At 42.5% G+C, this 23,206-nt stretch overlaps 1 protein-coding gene across 3 annotated transcripts in view; it reads right to left on the reverse strand.

The window, feature by feature from the left end:
- STXBP5L (syntaxin binding protein 5 like) overlaps positions 1-23,206 on the reverse strand; it is a 379,891-nt gene that overhangs the window by 252,462 nt on the left and 104,223 nt on the right. For all 3 annotated transcript variants that reach the window (XM_019548699.1, XM_019548698.1, XM_019548700.1), the window contains exons 3-4: positions 10,210-10,291; positions 6,958-7,058 (exon numbers count right to left, since the gene is read on the reverse strand). In XM_019548699.1, the coding sequence (XP_019404244.1) occupies positions 6,958-7,058; positions 10,210-10,291 (183 nt within the window). The remainder of the gene's footprint in view (positions 1-6,957; positions 7,059-10,209; positions 10,292-23,206) is intronic.

Here is a 23,206-nt window from a genome sequence, read left to right on the forward strand (position 1 = left end):
CCTGCCATGGCAGGGGGTTGGACTAGATGATCTGCTCGGGTCCCTTCCGACCCTAGAAACTATAAAACTGTGAAACATTACACATAAATTGGCTTAAGTGATCAAAACTGGTTTAAGCCTGTAACAAAACAGACTTTCAGTGCACATAAACCAGTTTCAAAGTGGCTGAAACCAGTCTGAGATAAACCTGGTTGAATGTAGCATCAGACTTAACTGATTTGGCTCAAATTGGGTTATGCAATGTCTGTCCCAGACCCCTTGCTGGTTTAAGATGAACCAGACACCCCCAGCATCCCAGCATGCTCTCTGGGTTGGGAGGAGCTCTTTGCTCCAGCCCAGCCAGGCTGGCCCCACCCCTCTGTTCCCCAGCCCGAGCAGGGACAAGGAGAGGCAAGTGTCTTGCCAGAAAGGGGTTTAATTCCCACCGCCCCATGCCACCAGCAGGGACCTGAACAGTGTCTGCCAGTTGCTCTCCACTCCTTCTGCAGCACCATGGCCCCTGAGGCAGAAGGGGGCAGGGAGGAGAGCTAGTTTGCCCTGTACCACCACTGGCAGCCCTCACCGTAACACTCGCTCCCTGCCCAGAATAGGCCTCTGGCTGTCCCCTCGCTGGAGGCCGGAGGGAGGAGGACTAACTCCCCTCTGTGACCCCCACCCCAGGGGCCCTGCCTGGCCATGCCCCTGCAGTGCTGCTGTGCTCCACAGCAGCTCTGCTGGCCCCACAGCATGGGCCCTCACCAGGAAGGGGCTCGCACTCTGTGGAGCCGTGATGGGCTACTGCCCATCACCTCACTCACTGCTTGCTGCTCCAGTTGCTGGGCAGGGTGGGTCCTGGCCTGCACCGCTCATTCTGTGCTGGGGCAAGTCCCCTCCCAGCACTTGCAGTCCTGGAGGGGTTAACTTGCAGCCCCATGGCTCCCAGCCGGTGGCTGCTCCCCACCACTATTCCCCCCTGAGCTTCACCTGTGGCTAGGCTGGACAGACCCCACTGTGGTGTCAGCAGCTGTATTAGCCCCCTCCCACTGTGAGGGGCTTTTCCCTGGCAAGGTGCCCCCTGCCCACCCAGCAGCAGTGGGGGCAGTGGCATGGAGTTGTGCCCCCTGCTGCTCCCAGGTGGGCAGAGGGCGTGCAGCCAGCACAGGGTTCCTGAAGGAAATGCAGCAGGGTGGGGAGCCCCGAGCCTGCAGTGGGACACCTGCATCCCCCCTCCTGCCACCCTCTCCCATTCCACTCTTGTTCAACCATGTTGTTAGGGGTGGGGGTAGGGGGCGGCAGGCATGTGTCCCACCTTCCCCTTTTGAAAAGGTGGTCACCTTAGTAAGTGGGCCATAATTTCATTTGTGCAGCTAAGCCCCATAAATGCTACTTGCCTTTCTAAAGTTGGACTTGAACTTAGGCTCACATGTTTTTATCCTTTAATTGTTTTTTCTGGGCATAAGCATGGAGAAAGCCAATGCATTAGGGGAGATTTGGATATTATTCATACTTCCTTGATGCTTGCCAGATAGCAGATGTTAAGTTCATCACTATTTAATGTAAAACTAAAGTTAGAAAATTAGAAACAAAACATACACAATTATTTGTAATTCATTAATGTGACACCCATGTAGGAAAGGGACAGGATAAGAAAAGCTTTTGACAACCTTTAGTGCAGTAAACTTACATATAAAAAATGAAGTCAGAAAACTATGGCAACATAGTAGAGCTTTCAACAACAACAAAAGAACTGTTATTCTGAAGCATCTGTTTATTAAAAAAAAAAGGACTTTGTTACTGGGAATGATAGTATATCAGTGGACCAGGACACCTGCTGCCAGTATATAGACAGCAAACATGTATTCCCTTAATGGCATAGTGGATTATGTCAGTTACTTAAAATACAAAACGCTGATGTATTCCTGCACTTTGCATTTAGTCTACAATACATTAGCAGCAACACATTTTATCATACATTAATGAGAAGATTAAACATGTATATACACAAACGCTTTTACTTTTATGCTGAGCCTCCCATGCTCCAAAGAGTTCAAATTACAAAGCATTTAGCTAATTATTATTAGGGAAAGAAGGTTACAGAACATTATGGCAGCTATTATGTTCTTGTCCAAACTCATATACGCTGGATCACATTATATTAAAATGGATAACAGGTTAATCCCTGTTTGTCTTATATGAGGATAATAAGGAACAATTTGGAACATGCCTATCTGGTGGCCTGCTGGCTTTGTATGGCTCCCAAGGGATTGAACTACAGCCCCTGCGCTCCTGGTCTGGACCCCGCTCCCTCTTTTGCTCTTTCTGCTGCCACTGGAGTACCTAGGCTCCCCTCCCTCCTCCAGCTTCCACTGCCTGCCCCAACCCCTGGGGGCCCATGAAGTGTGACATGGTGGTTAGGGACCACACTGCCCAATGGGGGCCCACACAATGCAGTCCCCTAAGCTTTTAGTACAGTGACACAGAACTGACAGAAAATGTGTGTTGCAAAAATGAAACTGAAAGTGTAATTCAGTTGGAGGTACTCCACCATTACTAATGCCAGTTTATGTAGAAGAAAGGAACTGATTGGACTCTCAGAACCCAGGCTATGTTCGAGACGCTGGCTGTTAGAAACCTCTCTCTACTTGTATATTGAGCCAATTTAACTCTGCACCCCTTAGAGATAGTAATAAACATAAAGCCCACACTGCCATTTGAAAGAATTGGTTTTCAGACAACTGCTACATTTTAAAATTGTACTAACTTCTCAATTTGGATCATTATTTGCTGCTACTATATGCTGTAATGAATTCACAACTATGTCAAAATCACAGGGGTGAGATGCACAGAAGGGTTTAGGTGCTAGAAATAGGAGGTTAGCCACCCAAGTTCAAAACTGGTCTGAAAAATCCTATACAGCATCTATCCCAACTGCTAGATATCCCTAGGTGCCTACATTCCTGCTTTTTCCTATGTGTAGAACCACCCAGCCTGAGCAGCTGGTGCATATGTCCAGCTTAAACCCCACTGGGATTCAAAAACTAGGCAAAGTACTGCTTCAGTTCCCTGGAGGGTCCAGTTCTCCTGCTGCACATCTACAGCACACCCATAGCACTGAGTTCAGCAAAAAGCATAGTAGTAGCTACAGCCACTTGGCACGCAAGAAGGACAATAGCAGCAGCAGTGGTAGCTCCAGGCACTGGTTCCAGGATTTTACATTAGTCAGGCAGTGGATAAAAAATAAAAATGCTTAGAGCAGGACCTGGAACCCAGGACCCCGGTCTAGTACTTTAGCAAGTACTAAATGACTGGATGGTACCTGCTGGTACTGCGCAGTCCTGGCAGCACACAGGTCATTACTGAATCTACTGCACAGCAGCAGCGTCATCACGGTTAGTGCCTACTGATGCTATGTCACTGTAGCTTGCCTCTTCAGCGATGTAGCATCTCATGTAGACGAGCTCAATGAATCTCAAAACACCCATAGCCTTAGCATTTCCCATTGATTAACTTGAGGCACCTCCCCACCCAGACTGACATGAGAATCTTAAATCTGTCCTGCTCATGCACCTAGTTTTCCACATACACAGTATAGGGACTGTAGAGCTTTGGATTCTACTACAAGGGGCAGGAATCTAAAAATTAGGTACTGGTTCCTTCAGATATGGCCCAGGGTGTTTATGATAATACTTTTTAGTTACTGCAAACTATAGCATCAATGAGTACAGTACATTTTTCAGCATGAATAACTTATGACACTAACTCTGAAAATCTTATTACTGTGGATTAGTAATTAGTTATGCAAGTATTTCCTTTGTCTATCATGGAACAGTTTTCATGAGGAAGGGCTCTTTCACATGACTAAGCATTTTAGAACTCATACTGTGTAAATACTTAATGGCAAGATGAGTGAGCTGATTTGGATTAACAAATAAATAAATAAACAAACATCAACCATTTTCTATAACTGAACATCTAAGGTCCTGAAATTGTATTAAATTTCCTGACTAGCAGGTCTATTTCAATTAATCCACAGCCAGAAATACCAGAATGTTGCAGGGGAAACTGTTCTGACCTAGTACTATTAAAAAAACAGATGAGGAAGTACTGCAACAATACCAATGATTAAAAAATCAGGATAATTATATATACTTTTGAAGTATGTTGTCATTTAGCATTTGTATTATTATGATGAAAAAGTACTGTCCATGACAGGATAAGAATTGTCCATATACTTTTTGCTACCCTCTTTTTCACATCTAGAAGCCACTTTTTGCATCTCATCTTTTAGCTTGCAAGTGGCTTGGAACAGGGACTGACATTTTTATGTTTGTAGTGCCTAGCACAACAGGGCTTCCAAAGTGCATGGCTTCTAGATGCAACCACAGTATAAATATTAAGTAACAATAATAATACATCTCATGAAAAACTATTCCCAAGCAAAGTCTTAGGAAATCTCAGTTTGCTTCTTCATAATGTAATAATACTAGGAAAGACATACATTGTATGCAGGAATATTGCACAAGATTCTCTTGGGTGCCCAAAGGTATGCACATAAATCCATACATTTAGGCATTCAAAAGTTACCTGAACTTCATAAACTGAGTACATAATTTCTACCAAAACAGGCATTTTATAAATATACTATAACACAATTTTTGAAGCAAGGAGCTCACAGTCTAAGACGGAGATAGGAAACCTTTTCAAGCTGTGGGCTGGAATGACCCACCCCACGTCAGGGGCAGGTGGGCAAGTGAATTCCAGCACTTGGCTGTTGCTGCTAATTGTCTCTGCAACAGCATGGGGAGAGTGCCCACAGATGAAGCCACGTACTGCCAAATGCTGCCGAAACCCCATGTTCCTGGGCCAGATGCAGCCTGTAGACCATAGGGTGCCAATACCTGATCTAAGAAATAAAACACGCTTCCTCTGTCTGCTATTTTACACTGAAGCACAGAAAGTAACCAACTTGTTCAAGATAACATGGGGAGTCTGTGGCAGAGTTGGGAACTGAAACCAGTTCTTTTGAGTGCCCTATTCCTTAATTAAAAAGGCCATTCTTTCTTTCTACCTGCAACTCTTACTGATGTCAGCATGAGCCGCGTTCTTAGCCTGTCAAAATATATACCCATCTTAATTTAGGTTTTTAAATATGGGCTTAGGTAATCATATCCAACCAGTGATTTAAACTATTAAATGCCTGGAAAGTAAAACTAATTACTAAAATAAGCCAAATTCTGAATCATCTGAGACCTATTCATCATAATTACATTTTTCCTTGTATACAACATACCTGAATATAATACCCACCCTAGCTTTGAAAGGAAAAACAAAGAATAAGATTTTTCCAAACTTATGGTTGTATAGAGCAGGGACAGAACTTAATATTCAGCTGACTCACCCTCCCTGTCCTGCTTAACTAAAGCTGAAACCCTAGCTGCTGCTGAGGACAGGTCTCTGTGGGTAAATCTGTGATTCTGAAAAGAGCTGAAGAATTTCCAGGGCTGTGAAACATGAGAAGAAAGGCCAGGAGCAGCTAGCAGACAGCAGAATTGCCCTAAGAAGTTTTGTTTGATTAATGAAACAAAGACCATTATAAAGAAAAGATGATCATTAACACCCACAGAGTGAAGAACAATGGGTCAGTAAGTCAACTGATTCCCTCAGCTGCCTGAATAGTAATGTTACAATGGCTGTACTATGGAGCAGGAACCAAAGTAGAGGATTTCTATCCCACTCAATACATGCATGCCAATTTTGGGGGATGGGGGGAGTAAGAGTATATACTATATACAAGAAAGTGTGGTATCTTAAATTTCAACTCTGCACCATACTGGTAACATTCGAGTTTTCTCAATAAATTATAATACATGCCAAATTGGCCAAGAAAAAAAATCTTGTTTCCACATCCTTACAGGGTGGAAACAAATACTTTCCTTCCTGCAAGAGCTACTAGATAGAGTGCCAATGGTCAGTGTTATACAGCAGAACAGACTAGAATAATGGGTGCGTGTAGATGAAACAGGGGCCCTAAATTGAAGCAGTGGGCTTTTAAAAACACCAATTCAATTCAGGGCCAAGTAAACCCCCATATCGTATACACCCATGTACTTACCTGCCTCTCCAGCAGCAGGGAGGGGAAGGTAAGCTGCAAGTGCACAGAGCAGTCCCTGGGCTGTGGGGCGGGGGGGCTGGTGCTTCCTTCTGTGGCAGCGGTGGGCCCCACCCGCAGGCACCCAGTTCGGGTGGTCCTGGGGGGCACTGCAGCTGCGGAGGAAAGCACTGGGCCCCCACGCAGCTCAGGCAGGCAGGCAGGCTCCAAGGGGCTGGGGAAAAAAAAGGATCAGGCTCGCTGCTTTTTTTTTTTTCTTGGGTGGAACCTGCCTTCCTGGGCTGCTGCCAGGCTGCCTGCATGGGCTTTCTGCATAGTCCCTGAGCCGCACAGAGCCCAGTGCTTCGCTCTGCAGCTCTTTGGCAGCAAACAAACTCCTTGGAGGAGTTTGCTGCGTGCCAAGTCATTTAAGGCGTATTACCCCACTGAATTTGCTACAGCACCTGAAATTAAGACGCAATACACTGCCAATGCATGCAAACACAAACACCACTAAAGAATTTAACCTACTTTAAAGTGTTGTGCACACATGCCCCTCATTTCGGGGCACAGCCTATCATATAGCATTCTTTTCTTGCCTTAAAATCTACTAATCACACCAGTTTGTTTAAGCAGAAAACCATGGACAAACATTTCTAGCGAAAAGCAGAAATGGGCTATTGAGATTTGAGAGTTACTGCACCCCAAATCTGGACCCTGAGTTGATACACGCCCTGTATAAATTGGATTTTAAGAATCATAACGAAAGAAAAATCTTCAAGACAGACAACTGCATTACTCAAACAAAACAAAACCATAACACAGATAATTCAGTCAAATTTAACTTGTATGCTTTTAAAACACCTTTTTGTTTTTTCAGGCTCCCTTACCGTTCTCGGTTAAATTTCAGAGAATGAAGAATAGCTGGCCGCTTCTGTCTTAAGTTCCACAAATGGAGTGTGTCATCTGCACTTGCACTGACCAAGGCACCCTAGAGCAAATCAGAGACAGAATATGGTGCGATATGTTATTCATATGCAGATTTTTCACTTTCAATTATCTGTAAATAGGAAACTATACAGCATCTGTGAAATAACGGCATTCCTTTTGAAAAAGATATTCTGCAATAAGCAATACTTAACTTTGGCTGATCTTGCACTTATTTAAAATTGTTTAGATTTGAGGTGGCCCGGAAAATAAAATGGGGTATTCCACAATTGACATATGAAACTGAATATATTCCTGCCTGTTAAAGCAGAAATTGGGGAAGAAAAAAGGATGGATTTGCTTGCAAAGCTGGGTTTAAGGAAAGCAACTGAAAGAAGAATGTGCTTACCATACCAGCAAAAGGAAATGGGTACAGAACAGAAAATCCAAAATCAGAAATGAGCAAAAGAGAGGAGAAGGTAAGAAAGCAGGGAGACTCAGCCAGAGGAACTGCGAGCAAAGAAACAAAGAAGCAGCTGGAAGTGTGGACTCTCCCCATCCATAGAAAAACAGCATCCTATGGAGGCTGGCATGTCCCTGTAGCCCTCATTGGCAGGAGATGTGCAGACTGGAGAAGCTGGCTTTTCCCCATGTTCACGGCTTTGGTTGGCTGAACAGCTGGCAGGAATTCTACCTCTTGTTCCTATTACTAGGCTCTGTTCTGTTTGGAGGGTAGTGTTCCCATTTCAGGACAGACAACAATCCACCTTTTGTTTTAAAAAACAGGAAGAAGAAATGCCTTAGGCTAGAGAAAGGCTGGCTGTAAGGAAAAAGGAAAAGGGAGAGAGTAGAACCAAACATTATGGGCCTGGGAAATAAGAAGGAAAATTAAGTTTCCAAATGCAGTGGAGAATGGAAGCAATGGAGGATTAGAAGAAAAAGCAAGAGAGTGAGAAACGTTTGAATATCCAAGAAGTCATGCCAGAAAAGCAGTTAGAGACATGAGACTGGACAAAAGATGAGAGATTAATTAATAAACTTAAGATGTGGTAGCCAAACCCATGAAAACAGATAAACATTTAGAAATAGCACAAAAACAAGAGAGAAAACTACAGAGAGAGCACCTTAAGAGAAACACTGAAGACAGGCACAGGTGGAAAGAAAAGGAGCTTTTAAAAGCAATCTGGAGGGAGTAGAAGGTAGGTGATGACCTGGGAAATGGAGAATTAAAAACAAAGAGCAGAAAGAAAATGGGGGGGGGTGAGGAGGGGGGAAATCACATTTATAAGGTGACATTCTTCTTTATATGTATTTAAACATATAAAGCAAAAGTAATTGTCCCAACTTCAGCATAAGTAGGAAAGTCTGAACATAACTTTCTTTCACTTGCCTAAGAATCTGGTGCCTTCAAGCCTCATGTATAATCTCACTTTTAAATAGCTACATTAAACTATTGTCCCTAAATATCTATCTGTTAATAGGCTGTGATACCTATACATTAAGGTTGCTTGATGCTTTCTATTACAAGATCCTGTATTTTTTTGCCAAATGTTAACTGTTGAGTGTTTGTCTTGGGCTAATTGTTAGTGGTGTTTATTGTAAAGCAATTCAGCCTTCACCCTAGAAAAGGTTTGGGGAACATATGTGGGTCTGCCTGTATTAAAAAACTCATGCAAACATTTCATTGTTCTAGCACTCATGGGTGACTGGTGCCCTCCCAGCAACTAGTTAGTGACCGGGGGGTGGGCCCGCCAGGAGGTCCCCCCACTGTTGATCGCGAAGTGGCTGCAACTGCTTCTGGGAGCACCATGGCGCTCCCACTCACTGGCTGGCACTTGCAGGAGAGGCACCAGCACTCCCACCTGCCCCGCCCCCACTCGTTGGCTGTGTGGTGAGTGCAGCCAGTCATGGGGTGCACTGGCACTCTCAGGGGGTACACATGCACCCCTGTGCACCTTCTAGGCATTGCCACTGCTAGTACCTTTATGTTTTGCAGTCTGGACTTGAAATTTGCAAGAAGTTTGCTTTTATGTCTTTCACCTTCTCCAGGAAAATCTGCTTACATTTGGCCAAATTCAAAGCCTTTGGAAACAGCCTGCACACGTTCAATGGAGACCTATTAAAGTTTAGCTTTCTTGCAAGAATCCATCTGCAGTAAGCAGATTCCAACCTATGGCCTGGCTGAACAATACATGTACCATCCATACCAGCTGACTAAGTATGCACTGCTCCGGGATTGCAGACTAATACTATGGCCATTATTGCCCCGTCTGCTGTGGCACCAAGTGGGAGAAGGGAGATGGTCTCTCTTGTGCTACAAATGCTCCCCAGAACCATGGGGGAAAATAGGAAGCTATTGGACACCAATGAAAATGTATTAGGAATCTGTGGGGTGGAAAAGAGATGCAGCAAAAGGACAGAGGTAAGAGCAGGTAAGGAGGAAAGGGTAGAGGGACTACAAGTCCAAAATTACTTCTATGGCAAGTTTCATTAGGGCATGTATACCAAAGCACTTTCCTTAATAAAAGCAGAAGTCAGTGCAGATTATCTTGGAGTGTTCTCCAGTGATACATTTCTGCCAAGCAGAACTTCTCCTGTTAGTGCCATTTTTATTAGTTCACCTGTCAACTGTAATTTCTATTTGATAGATGTCTATGCAGTGAGGCAGTAAATCTAAATGCACACACATATATACACATATGTATATACACAATGCTTGCCTTCTGTTCAATGCCATATGACTGTATAAAGAGCCTATTTCTGGCATATTTTACTCACACTGAGGAATAACTCCATGGTGAGTCTCATAAGATTAAACAGAAGGCAGGGCACGGTGGTACCTTTTGAAACTGTTCCAGATAGGCGTAAGTTTTCATAAGTGACATCCTACTTCGTCAGATGCTATGCATGCATATGCCTCTAAACCAGTTAATTTCTCAGGTGCCACCCTGCCCTGCCTGCTGTCTGACTTCACACTAACAACACTACTAAACACTCCTCTCTATTCATAAGGTTAAACATAGCTCTGTCCACAAACTTACGTTTCATTGCAAATAAAGGCAACTGAATCAAACCTCTAGCTTTATGTTAGCCAATTTATTTGGTCTAGTCTAAGAGGTCCACTGGAAAGTTATACACTCTCCACTGTATTACTTAACTGAATTTTGAGGGGGGGAAAAAGACAACAACACTAAACAATGTAAATATATCCTTACCTCGTTGATTAAGAACTGGAGCTGCAGTACTGCGGCACCACTCTCATGTTGGCAGTAGCAATCAACACCAGGTCTACCAAGACTGTTGCAGTCAAAGTCAAGGAATCTAACATTTCCCTTATCACAAGAGGTAAACTGCAAGAGGACATGACCTATCTAGCAATTAACCTTAGATTTAAATAAATGTTCCTGCTTTCTGTAAATCAAAGCAGTCTAGGCTAGCCTTCAGCTGTTCTAATTAAAGTATCAGCACTACCTGTCTGAAACATTTGCTATGAGCGATTGGTTCTTGACTGTTTTTCCTCCCTGTGAATAAAAGTACAGAAATTAGTATGAAGATTCAGCTAGGACATCTTAAATTCCAATTGGTTGCATTTCATTTTCCATAGTATATATCCCTACTACATCTATATACACAAATTTTTTTTAATGTATCTAGGTCACACAAAACTAATTATATACAAGAGAGTTCACTAACGTGTCTTACACTATTTGCAGTGTTCTTCCCTGAAAAAGTGCAATTGGAGTATTTTTTCTGCTTCATAAAATTCTACTCGTGATTGCTGCTCTTCTTTGAATGAAGATAGAAGTACTCTCCTTTGCCTTTGCATTCTATTTTATAGAAACTAACTCAGCCAGGTAACAGTCCTGGTAAGAGAATTTAAGAAGAAAACTTCTGAGCCAAATTTTACCGAAGAGGAGGAACAAATCAAAAGAACACTCGAGATAAAACTTATTTTTACTATCAATAGCTGGGTCTTATGAAATAGGTAGTTTCTGTTCATGGCATGCATATTAAACCAAATTTTTTTCAAATGTGGTTCTATTTTAGATGGATAAAAAGTGCCCAGATTTTGATATGCTGAGTACATTCAGAAACCACTGATTTCAGTGGGCTTCTCACAATAGCAAGCAACATATTCAGAAGCTGGATTCTGAGAAATAGTATCCCAAATCATGTGCAATATGGTAGCATGTTTACATATTTGAACTCCTATGTAAAAGTGCCACTTCTCCACCCCACTTAATTGTAAGTGACAGAGGTCCATAAAACTTAGTTCCCCTTTCCTATATGCCTACACTTAAACATTTGATTTTTTTTTAAATCCAAAAATTAAAGTGGAAAAAAATCCTCCCCAAACAGAAAATAAAACCAAAGAGAAAAAAGAACACTGAATTGCTAGCAGCACCCAGACCCTTGTCACCACCAATATTAGCTCTATAACTTTCCTTTCCCCAGAATCTTAATGAGGAAAAACCAGGAAGTCATCTGGACCAGCCACTAGGGGTGTGTAAAACGGTGTGTATTTGATTCGCATTTGGCCCGAATCGGGGACAGTGATTCGATCTGTTGATTCAGATCACTGTCTCTGATTTGATTTGGACAAATTCAAATCTGAAGATTCGATGCTGATTCAGAGAATCAGTGATTCAGCCATAGACACAGCTTTAAATGTTTTTTCTACATACCTCAAGGTATCAGGTGCAGCACATGAATGCTGTGATGCTGAGGCAGATGGAGCATCCCACAGAAGCATGCCCCCCCTCCCCCTCTGCATGCTTAGCAGTGAACCCAGAAGTGGACCAGAAGTACTTCCGGCCCACTGGGGGAGCACACGGGGGGTCCTCCCATGCCCCTTTCAGCTCAGGGATTGGCCATGGGGGGACCCCGAGTGCCCCCCCCCAGACCCAGAAGGCAGCAGTCTCTGAGCTGAGAGGGGCTCCCTGGTGAACCCAGAAACGGACTGTAAGTGCTTTTGGTCCACTTCCAGGTCTGCTGCCAAGCATGCTGGGGAGCCCCCCCTGCTTCAGCGGGACACTCCATCCACCCCACCATTGCAGCATTGACGAGCTGCCTGGTACCTTGAAGTATGGAGAAGAAACATTTAAAGCTGTGTCTGTGTCTAAATTGCCGAATCTTTCTGAATCAATTTGGAGAGTTTCAATTTGATTCGGACAGATTAATGGGTCTCCCGATTCAATTTTGATTTGGAGATTCAACCACCGAATCAGGCCAAATCTCTGCCAAATTGAATCGGGGACTGAAGCTTCGCACAGCCCTACCAGCCACCATATGTCTAGTCATAAAACAGTAGGAGTGGTTTAGGTGAGTGCAAGCAGGAGTTGTGATAATTTGTCAGCAGTGCTACTGAAATAAATGCAGAAAATACTATCCCTACTAGTATGTTTGGGCAGGAAAGTTTCTTTAGGACTTGCACATTGAAATCCATGGAAAAAGTTCTCTGATTTCCATGGGCTTTGGATTAGACCCTTATCATGCACAAAAGCAACTTGCATTTCATAATACTATCAATATAAAAACTAAAACTAGTATGAAAAGCAAACCAAAAGCAGACTTTTCAATATGCATTGTAAATGACAAAGGAACTTTATATACAGGGTTAATAATTCTCATTTATTATTTTAGTGTCCATAATGTGCTCATTACTGTAGGGGGAATAACATTGTAAAAGATTAAAAGTTCATGCTTACCCTTGGGCTTACAGATGAATGGCAGACACAAAAAGACAGAATAGAGGGAAACCAGGAGAAAAAAATAAAAATAAACAATTGTTTTAAAATATATATATTATGAACTCAATTTTTAAACACAGAAGTGAGCATTTAAATGTTATCCAAAAAAAAGTAGTACTTTTGCATCATAGGAGTGGGAGGCTATTCTTGGATTCAAAGACAACATATCAAAGCACAGGGATGGAGATGATAGAAGGAAATGAGGGACTTAAGGTTAGTATTAATGACAAAATAGAAGAGTTGTGCCAGATATGAAGAGAAGCAACATCCAAGATTTATGCTGGTGTTCTTAAGATCTTTCCTCAAAACAATACAAAAGCTTTTAATTTCCTGCAGCAATAAAATGGGAACCATTGGAAGATTTTGGTGACTGGGAACATACGCTTGGTGAGAGGTTCCTGGGAAGAGTCAAAATAAACACTGTTTGGACAGTATTTACATTTTGGACCAAGTGGGAGATAAGAGTCTTTGCTTTAACTTAAACCTTTAATTTCAATATAAATAAATGGCCTTAGCTAAGAAATTCCAATTAAATACAAATTATTTTAATACTCTTCTCATTAAGAAGCTATCATCCCCATTCACCATCACTGAGCTAAATCAGTTTTCTGGGAGAGATCCCAGTGAAACAGATGACTCTGAGTGCATCCCAAACAAACAAAATATTTGATGGTATTTTATATTTATATGCAATGTTCATGCTGAAGTAGTCAACAAATTACATACATTATAAAATGCAAATTATGTATGAGACGTAAATTAGGCTCATCTGCACCAGTCTGGCCAATTGTTCTAAAACAGGAACTCACCCTGGAATAGCAGGAGCTGTCACAGTTTTTGGACTGCAAGGGGTGGCAGCTTTCAAACATGGTCTTGGCTGTAGAGGGGCCCTTCTGGCAGAAACTGTTGAAGCAGTGAGCTGAATTAACAAAAATTCTACCCAGCTTTTGACTGGCCAGTGCCGACCACTTTGTTCCCCTTGTGCCTTGGCTCCCCCACTCCTCAGGAAATGTATAACTATTTGTCACTGTAGCAACATTTCTCAGCAGGCTCTCCTACACCACAGCCCTCCATCAGGATCTATATTAGTGAAAACTACATAGCAACACCTAAGGCACAAAAGACTGCTGCACAAAATGTGACGTTTTAAAACTAAGTTTCTTTGACTTCAGATCAGCCAGGGAACTCATAGAGAAACCCAAGACCTTTGTCTGTAAGTTATACTATTAAGTACTTTTTTTAAAAAAAAGCTATTATAATAATCTGTTTTATGACTATAACTAATCTATGGACAGTCCCTTCTTCGACAGTCCCTCAGTCAAGGATGATGGTCTTCTATGACTGTCTTATCTGTGCGTCCAAAGATGGCTGAGGAGGCCAATCTGGGATTGAAAGACTCTGCTGCAACTCAGGCATGTATTTTCGTGAGGGATCGGTAGCTCTGGATTTTTAATTTGGTCTGGAACACACTGTTTCTGTTGCTCCCATTTTTCCATCTCCTGTTGTCATCACAAGGTTTCAAAGTACTGAGATCCTTGCAGCAGGTTCTTCCTCCATTTGGGGTGGTCCTGGGTGATAGTCTCCCATGAGTTGATGTAGATTTTGCATTTTTTTCAAGTTAGCCTTGAGGTGCTTCCTCTGCCCTCTACTGAGCTGGGAGAATAACACTTGTTTCGGGAGTCTGAGTCAAAAATTTGTGTAATGTGGCTGGCCCAGCAAAGCTGATGTCAGATAATCATTGTCTTAATGATTGTGGTGTTTGCTTATGCGAGAACGTGAATGTTGGTGTGTCTATCTTCCCACTGGATTTGAAGGATCTTCCTCAGGGAGCATTGATGGTACTTCAACAACTTGAGGTGTCCTCCTGTATATTGTCTACATCTCAGCTCTGTACAGTAAGGTGTAAAGTATTCAGTGTACTTTACTGTCCATAGTAACTGACTGTATGGAGCTATGGACAGTAAAGTACACTGAACTCGATCACTACAATCATTAACCAAAAGATCTGGAGGTGAAGACATTAACATCCATTTGTTGTTACAGCTGCAAGAAACTGAAAGGCACGGGGCAGCCATATATATCTCTTCCTAAAGACTCTTGGGAAGCATGAAGCAAGGTCCAAAAGGGCCTGTGAGTGCTGCAATGGACACTGCTTGGAGAACATGTCACAATCTGAGCTGCATCAGGCAGTGGACCCTTGTGAGTGGGAATATACAGAGGACACACTAAGAAGAGCAGATGCTTGTGGGAGGGTGTTACCGTATTACATAAACCAACTGCACCACAAATCTAACATTGCTTGGATATAGCATAGGTTTTTCTTGCAGCAGAGTTATTTTACTAACTGGAATCTTGGAATCTTTATCAACTAAATTATTCTAATACAAAATATCACTTCAAACACACATTGTACCAAAAAGAATCTCAACAAACAAACAAACCACCCAGAATGGTAAAATGACTTGGCCAAAAAAGGAAGTGCAGCACAAGTGTCAATCAATTATTTCCTTCATGCAAGATGAATTTGGTCATACAAAATAAAATCAGTTAACAAAACAAAGAAACTAATGCACAGAATCTTAGTCCAGCTCTTCATGTTCTGGCCTGTTCCTGGGGGGCATATTTTTACGGTTCCTTCTTGAATATTCATAACCCTAATTTGTTAATGTATTATTGCCAGGAACAGAGTTGTTCTTATATATCCCATTCCAAAAGCAGCATACTGTTTTACTGTTTATAACTGAGTCTCAAAATTATTTTCTTTTTAGAAACTAACTTGCCGATAGAAAGAGGATATTCCCAATTCATATATTTACACATTTTACTGCAAGTGGAAGCAGTATGATAACTAGTCTGAACTCCCACATTACACAGACCATAAAATTGCATTTCAAAATTCTTGCATCAAATGCACAGATTCTGAATGAGCAGCAGCATATCTTTTAGAAAGATACCCCTAACAGGTTTTAAAGAGGTTAAGTGATAGAGACTAACAAATCCCTAAGTAAACTAGCCCCAATGTTCAATTGCCCTCCCTATTTACAATTTTGCTTTATTTTTAAGCTGTTTTTTTCTAGTTTCAGTTTCCAGTGATGCTTTTGTCTGCTATATGAAAGAGTCTTCTGTTATCAGTACTCTTTCCTTTTAGGTACTTTCAGACTGTGATCAGATTGCTTCTTAATCTCATGTGGGTAAACTAAGTAGATTGAGTGTTTTCAGTATCTTATTGTAAGGAGGATTTTCCATTTTTGAAGCTCCTTTCTGACCTCTTTATCATTAGTTAATGTCCTTTTTAAACTATGGACACTGTGCCCACCTGGCCTCAAGGATAAGTTCGTGTGCCGCCTTAGCACATGCACCTAGTGTTGGGCATTGCATGTGGTCTTGTGACCTCTTGAGGGGTCCCTGATCACCCCAGGGAAAGCCCAGAAACTCACCTGCCACAAATTTGAACGAATCTTCAGTGGTGGGTTCCCCTTCTGAGGACTCTCCCAGATGGAATACACCACCTGGCAGGTATCAATGGGGCTCTGCCTCCCCTACAGCCCTTCCCTACACCAGCCTCCAGGACAAGTTGGATGGTCTTTGTGTGGTTTTCCCTCCAGTTGCGCCAGTCCTAGCTCTGCACGTTGCCTGTGCTCCTGGAGCAGCTGATTCACCCTGACTTCCGGTGTTTCTTCTTGGCCAGCTGGCTACCTGCCGTGGGTCTAAGATGGCTCCTGTCTCCTGGAGCATTGCCCGTACCCCAACCACAGCAAAAGAAAAAAGGAAAACACAAAAGGAATGCCAATAAAAAAAAGGAATACAAAAACAGAGAGAATAGGCTAGCAGCCTCTCCTCCCTCACAGGGGCTCGAGCCATCCCTCAGTGCTGCTCCAGGTCCTCCCTCCTGCTGAGGACCTCTCTTCTTTTCCTCGCGCTGGATCTTCAACTGCATGTCAGTGCTGCCTGCACTCAACGTGGAGAGCACCTTCCTCACCAGCCATTTCCCCTGCTCTCCCCTGTCTCTGCCAGTGCCAGCTTTTATTCTGGCTGAGCAGCATTCTACAATGATGTCAGCTGCCTGAGCTGGCTGCAACTGGAAGTAAGCGTGGCTTATAAACCACATGGGCAGCTCTTCCTGGAGTGGCTCGTCCCGCGCTTCCCGGCCTGAAACTGGTAAGTTTATCCTGGTTTCAGGACTTTCTTTGTGGAGGTAGGTCACCCTCATCCGCCGTCCTACTGAGGGGAGGGTTCCCTGTCCCTCAGTGGCCATCTCCCTGGGACAGACACCAAAACTGTATCTTAGCAGTGGTCTCTTCAGTAGAGGCATATATACTTACCTCCCTACTTCTGTGCAGCTCTATGCATACATCTAAGGATCAAGTTTATTTTCTAGGCTACACCATCATATGGAAGCTTATGTTCACTTATTTATTTATCATCATGGCCCCTAAATCAGTTCCCCTATCATGTAAGTGTGCCCTATATTCTTGTTTACTATACGATTCTTAGGATGAGATTAGACGTTACAATTCAAACTTGTTAAGAATACTTAAAGTATGAAGGATCACTCACTCACTCACAAATACCAGGTGCCCTCTAAGGGTCTTAAAGTTAAACCATTTGAAGTAGGGTTATCTTTGAGCTGTGGTAACCAGCTCAATTTCATAGAATCATAGAAGTAGGGTCAGAAGGGACCTTGTAGATCTTCAAGTCCGACCCCCCGCCTGGGCGGGAGAAAAACTGGACTCAAATGAGCCCAGCCAGGTAGGCATCATGCCTCTTCTTAAAGACCCCCAGGGTAGGAGCCAGCACCACTTCCCTTGGAAGTTGGTTCCAGCTCCTAGCCACCCTAACTGTGAAGAAGTTCTTGTGGAGGTATAATCTAAATTAATCCTAACTACTAATTGTTCACAGATTAAATGACTAATTCACAGTTCTCCAGTATACCAGGAGGCACCACTCCCAGGTGGCTTAGCTGTTGTCCTAGACTCCAGTCCCCCCCCTACCCCACTGTGACAATGGAGCAACAACTAATGAGTGGGGAGAAGGAGCTGCTAGGTTGCTGGGATGGCGGGGGATGCATTGCAGTGTTTCTCTGCATGCTGTCCAGCCGTGATGGGTTGGGGGAGTGGGCAGGGAAAAATCCTTGCACATTCCCAGGCTCTATGACACCCCATACAGTCAGGATGATCCCTCACCCACTGCCTGGCAGTGGTCACAGACAAGTCTGTGTATGTGAGGTGGTGTGCTAAGGGGTATGTGCTGGGGGAGGGAGAGGGGGTACTCTGTGTGCATGTGCTGGGGGAGGGAGTGTTGCCACTAGAAAGCTGGCAAGCAAGACACATGTGGAGCAGACTTGTCAGATCCTAGCCCTGCCCCTGATCACCAGCCCTCTGGTATTAGCTCAGGACTGTGCACATTACAGAGGGTATTAATCCTGAACATGTCACTGCTCCCAGCCTGTGCTAATTTTAACAACAACCCAACATTCCTTAAAGTTAGCAGGTGCTTATTGTAATAAGTAAGCACACCCTTAAACTGTCCTCATCACCTCAGTATTTCAGAGCAATCCTGTAGTATATTAAAAGTAAAAGTAATTCTCTCTCATTGTCTCTCTACCATGCAGCATGGTGTTTTGGCAGGGTTTTGTTGCTTATTTAAAGTCTATGTACCACTATGTAATTATATTGAAATCAAGGTCCAAGAAATGCATCTCATTGTTGAAGAACGTGACAGTGAATTGTAGGTCTTGGCTTCCCTGGGAATTCTTTCCATATTCTGGAACAAGATCCATAACAGCTCCATCTCATGTAGAAATTAGCTTAAAATTCCATTATGGTGACCGGTGACACACAGTCTTCATATTGGAACTGTACATAATCTTTTAAATAGGTTGAGCCCAGGTCACTGACTGCCTTGTGAATAAGGGCCAATACATCTTATAACAAAATGATCAGAATCCCTGAAACTTATACCTGTCTATCACAGTATGTGACATACCTTGTCCAATATACTGCATGAAAACTGTACAAGTTAAAACAAAAACCACTGTGCTCCAGAGTGAACTCCCACAAAAGAATAACAGAGGACATAAACACCCTCTCATGAATGGGAGAACACTTTTCAGAGAGCTACACCATCTCTGGCTTCACAGTCCGTGTTCTCAAAGGCAACCTACACATTATATCTTCAGGAGAAAAGGCTGGGAACAGAAATTCATAACTTCAATGGGCATCAAACTGTAAGGACTTAACAGAGACAATAGGCTCGTGGTTCACTGCAATTTCTCTCTCACCTTTCCTTCTGACAACTTCTCTTTGCTCCAGGGATGATAACTACCTACCTTCAAGTGATTAAATTCAATAACATAATTAAGTTAAACTAAAGCAACTGTTTAAACTTTTACTTGGCTTGAACTATGACTGCTTCTGAGGCCTAATGAAAGATGCATGCAACTCAGAATTGTCCCTCCCCCAACTAGGAGTTGATCTAATAAAAGATATTCTTTCTTCCTCACTGAGCGCATCTACACAAGACACAATTTTGATATATGTTAACAAATTTCTTGGCTACTTTAAGTTCCAAAATATATTATTTATGTGCAAGTCAAGCTAGGTAAAATTTTGTATAAACATGGTTAAGCATTTTCTGCTCCAAGAAGCAGAAGGTTCTCTCTGCAGTGACCTTTGGTTTGTTTATCCAATTTGACAGCCTAATTGATATAATTTATAGATTTTTCAATAAATCAGTGTGATAGCAAAATCTCTCTCTCTCCGTCTCAGGGACAGCCAAGTGTCCCTAATAATGCTCACAACTGAAAGATTTACTACTGTTAATCTTGATTTGTTTCAAAGTGACAAGCTAGACAGAGACGTCTCACTTCTAATGTCAAACATAAATACAGTATTATAATCAGCAAACTGTTAAATACAGCTGGGTAAATACCATGCAAAACTATCTGGGAGCATTCATTCAAATAAAATGCAAATGTTATATTAGTGTCATTCACAATCTTTTATTCTTTTTCTATGAACATGTTTCAAAGCTATTTTAGTCCAAGAATTATCTGCATAGAGTAAAAGTGTCACTAATACTTGTGCGACCATATCTTTTCACCATTTATTTGCCGGAAAGCATTCAGCTGACTAATTCAAAAGCTTTCATTTTCAGTCAGCTGTTCAAGAAGCAAAAGTTAAATCAAGAACCTTGAAGAGCAAATTATAAGCAGCAAATACTCAAAGTAGCAGCCTTGGTCAACAAATTGCAAGTAATACATATGCTGACATACAGTCACATAAACTCCTTGTATAATAAGATTGCAAAATAATGAAATGCATTTAGTAGACAAAAGTAAAATTTGATAAAATAAATTATTTGCTGTGAATAGTTTGCCTAGCTCTGTAACTAAATTTAAAAACATGATTACTTAGACATGTAACCTGCTAGCAGGTCATCCACCCAGTTTCCTTAGCTAAGTCATTCAGCTCTCAGTTCAGGCTTTCAAAACAGCTTTTATTCCTCTCAGAGAAACTTTACAACTATGATAAACAAGTAAGCCAAACCAGGGAAAAAAAACCAAGCCAACCACCTGCCTGGCAGCCTTGCCTCACTCTTCCCTTGCACTCTGCTTCTTGAGTTTTTAACCCTCTTTGTGACTCCATCTTCATTCACTAGCCATCGGTATTAGCTGGTTCTCAGCCTTCCAATCAGGCAGACTATCAAACCCCCTGCAGCTGGTTTTCCGCCCACTAAAGGCTGAGCACCTTGTTACAGCATCTAAATTACTTTCTTTGATAAAAATTCACATTTATAATAAACAATGCTTAACCACTGTTTCAAAAAAGAATATTTCCAAACCATTGTAACTGTGTGTGGCCTCATCCTGTTATGCCCTCCACTTCTATCTACTTTCTTTTTTGTATAGTAATTTAAGAAACACAAAATAATTCTGCAAGACTATGAGCAGGGTGTATCACAGGTCAAGAGAATTTCCTTTGTGGCCTCCACAGAATCCATCAAATCTCACCCAGAAGGAACTATTTAGGGTAAAAAGCCACTTCATGTGCTAGGACTGCCTATAGTTAATAGTATAACCTACCACTAACTGCTGCATACATTTTTCCTCCTACTTAATTGAATAGATCATTCACAATTCTTCCAGTCTTCCTCTTTTAGCCAGCAAACTCCTCACCAACCCTACTATTACACAGGAGGGAGAGTTTTTTGAGGCTGGTGCCAAAGCAGTGCAGTGAACATGCACAAAATCTAAATCACTCACTCCCAACACTTTCAGATGCAAAGTACCCCTTCTTAGATTCAAGGGACCCCTCAGAAAATGCCAGCTTTTAGCTTTCACTCCTTTTTTGAATACAGAAAAATAAGAGCTATTATTCTGTTGCAAGTACTCAGAAAGACCACAGCAGGTCAGAATAGTTTTAACACTATGGACTCCTATCTGAAATCGATGGGTTCTTCTTGTGAATCATTTTCGCACATGTACCAGTGCTAACACTGCATGATATGCATCAAAGGCTCTCAAGGCTGTGACACCTTGGTTAAGAATGACTGATGTAAGCAATGCCTCAAAAATCACCAGGTTCCTGCCCAAGTGCAAGGGATATTCTGGCCTATATGCAGAAGCACACATAAAGCATGACAGATAAATACATTTTAATTAACATGACCGTAAACTGTTCCCCACAGATATAGTACTATTCACATTATTTAAGCAGTATAACATCCTGAACAGAATGGAGCACCTGGAGAGGGCAAGGAGAAGAGGGACTCACGTGTCCACACTGCTCAGTTAAGGGCAGCTGCTAAGGGCTTTGTTACATATTACACTTTAAGCTTCTCAAATGTTAATTGGTTTTAGTGTTAGTCACGTTGTTAAGGCTAAAAATCTTTCCTGATTGTCCCCAACTTGCACAGCTGTGACTTCCCGCTCGAGGGCTGGAGAGCAGAGTCCTGTCTAGAAGCTACAATGTTGAGTTGCCATTAGAGGGTGGCTGAGTCAGGACAAGCTTCTAACTCTGCTGTAAGTGGGGATGGGTTTGAGAGATGGGCTGGTAGGGGCAGGAGCAATAGGCTGGAAGGGGGAGAGTTTAATGATGGGAACCAGGTAGTGAAATAGGAAGCAGAGAGGTAATGGGTGGAAATGGCAGCTTCAACTTGCGTGGTGAAATGAAGGAAGTCAGCCACTGAAGCCACTAAAGGATAAAATAAAAAGTAGTAAAAAAAACCCCCAAAACCCAACCCCCACCCACAATGAAATAAAGAGTAAGTAAATTAAAGTGTCATGGTTTAATAAATTTGGATTGGGATTGGGTAGCCCCAGATCATGGGGACACTGCCCCTGGCCCAAGAGGGAAGTACCAGCTCAAGGGGACCCTGATCTGGCCCCCTATCTTGCTCCCCTTCTCTAGTCCTCCCTCCTGCACTTGTCTGTTCCCCTGCAAGCTACCCAGCCAGGTCATATCCCCAGGGCAGGAGAGGGAGTTAGCCTGGTGCCAATATCACTTCCTAGGCAGTAGAGTTCAGGATGTGGAAAGTTTGTCCGCACGGAACAAGAGTGTGGGGGAAGGGGACACTGCATCCTGGGATGCTGGAAGACTGAAATTTGGGTGGTTTATCTCTGGGGAGTGGCCACGCATTCATGGAGCACGAGCTGGGTAACATGGATCAGGGTTAACCTGCCCTGGGGCCATAACTTTAAGACACCTAAATGCTTAAAACTAGTTTATGTGTCTTAATGTATGGACAATCTAGATCTTAAGAGCTCCCTGAGCTACCTAAAATTAATGTTCAACAAGGTCCTAGGTCAGCCAAGGCCATGTCTGCTGCTTTTTGGGAAAATGTGGTTAAGGTAACTCAGGTTCACATTTCCATTTGCTCAGTTCTTGCTTCACACAAAATGATTCTGGAAGCAACCACCAATCTATAGTTCCTCCTTACAATGTACAAAAAAAAACCAAACAGTGATTAAGTCACAATTTCCAACAAAAAAGAGCTAGCAGCTCTATGGGCCTTGATGGCCACAGAGACAGCACCCAGTTTTGAGGTGTTTTTCCTTCTCAGGAGCAACTGAATAATGGCAATTTGGATATTAAGTGTTTGCTCAATATTGCCCTTCTTTTCATGAACAGAGACACATGCTTTAGCAAGCTCATTTGCTATACAGAGAAACTAAGATAACAGGGATGACATTGCGGAATAGAATCATAGAAAAGAAGGGCTGAAAGGGACCTCAGGAAGTCATCTAGTCCAAGCCCTGCTCAAGGCAGGATCATCCCTATCCAAACCATCCTACACACCTGCTCATCAAAGCTATTCCTAAAACTACACAAACAACTCTGTTGAACAAAGGACATTGACCCAAAACATCAAGAACACCCTAACCTGCAACAAGTAAAATAGAGGAACAAGGACGCTGTCAACGTACCACTACAGGTAGAGTTGTTAAATTATATATATATAT

This window comes from Crocodylus porosus, unplaced genomic scaffold, assembly GCF_001723895.1.
Source record: "Crocodylus porosus isolate Cpor-Errol unplaced genomic scaffold, CroPor_comp1, whole genome shotgun sequence".
NCBI classification, from domain to species: Eukaryota; Metazoa; Chordata; order Crocodylia; family Crocodylidae; genus Crocodylus; species Crocodylus porosus.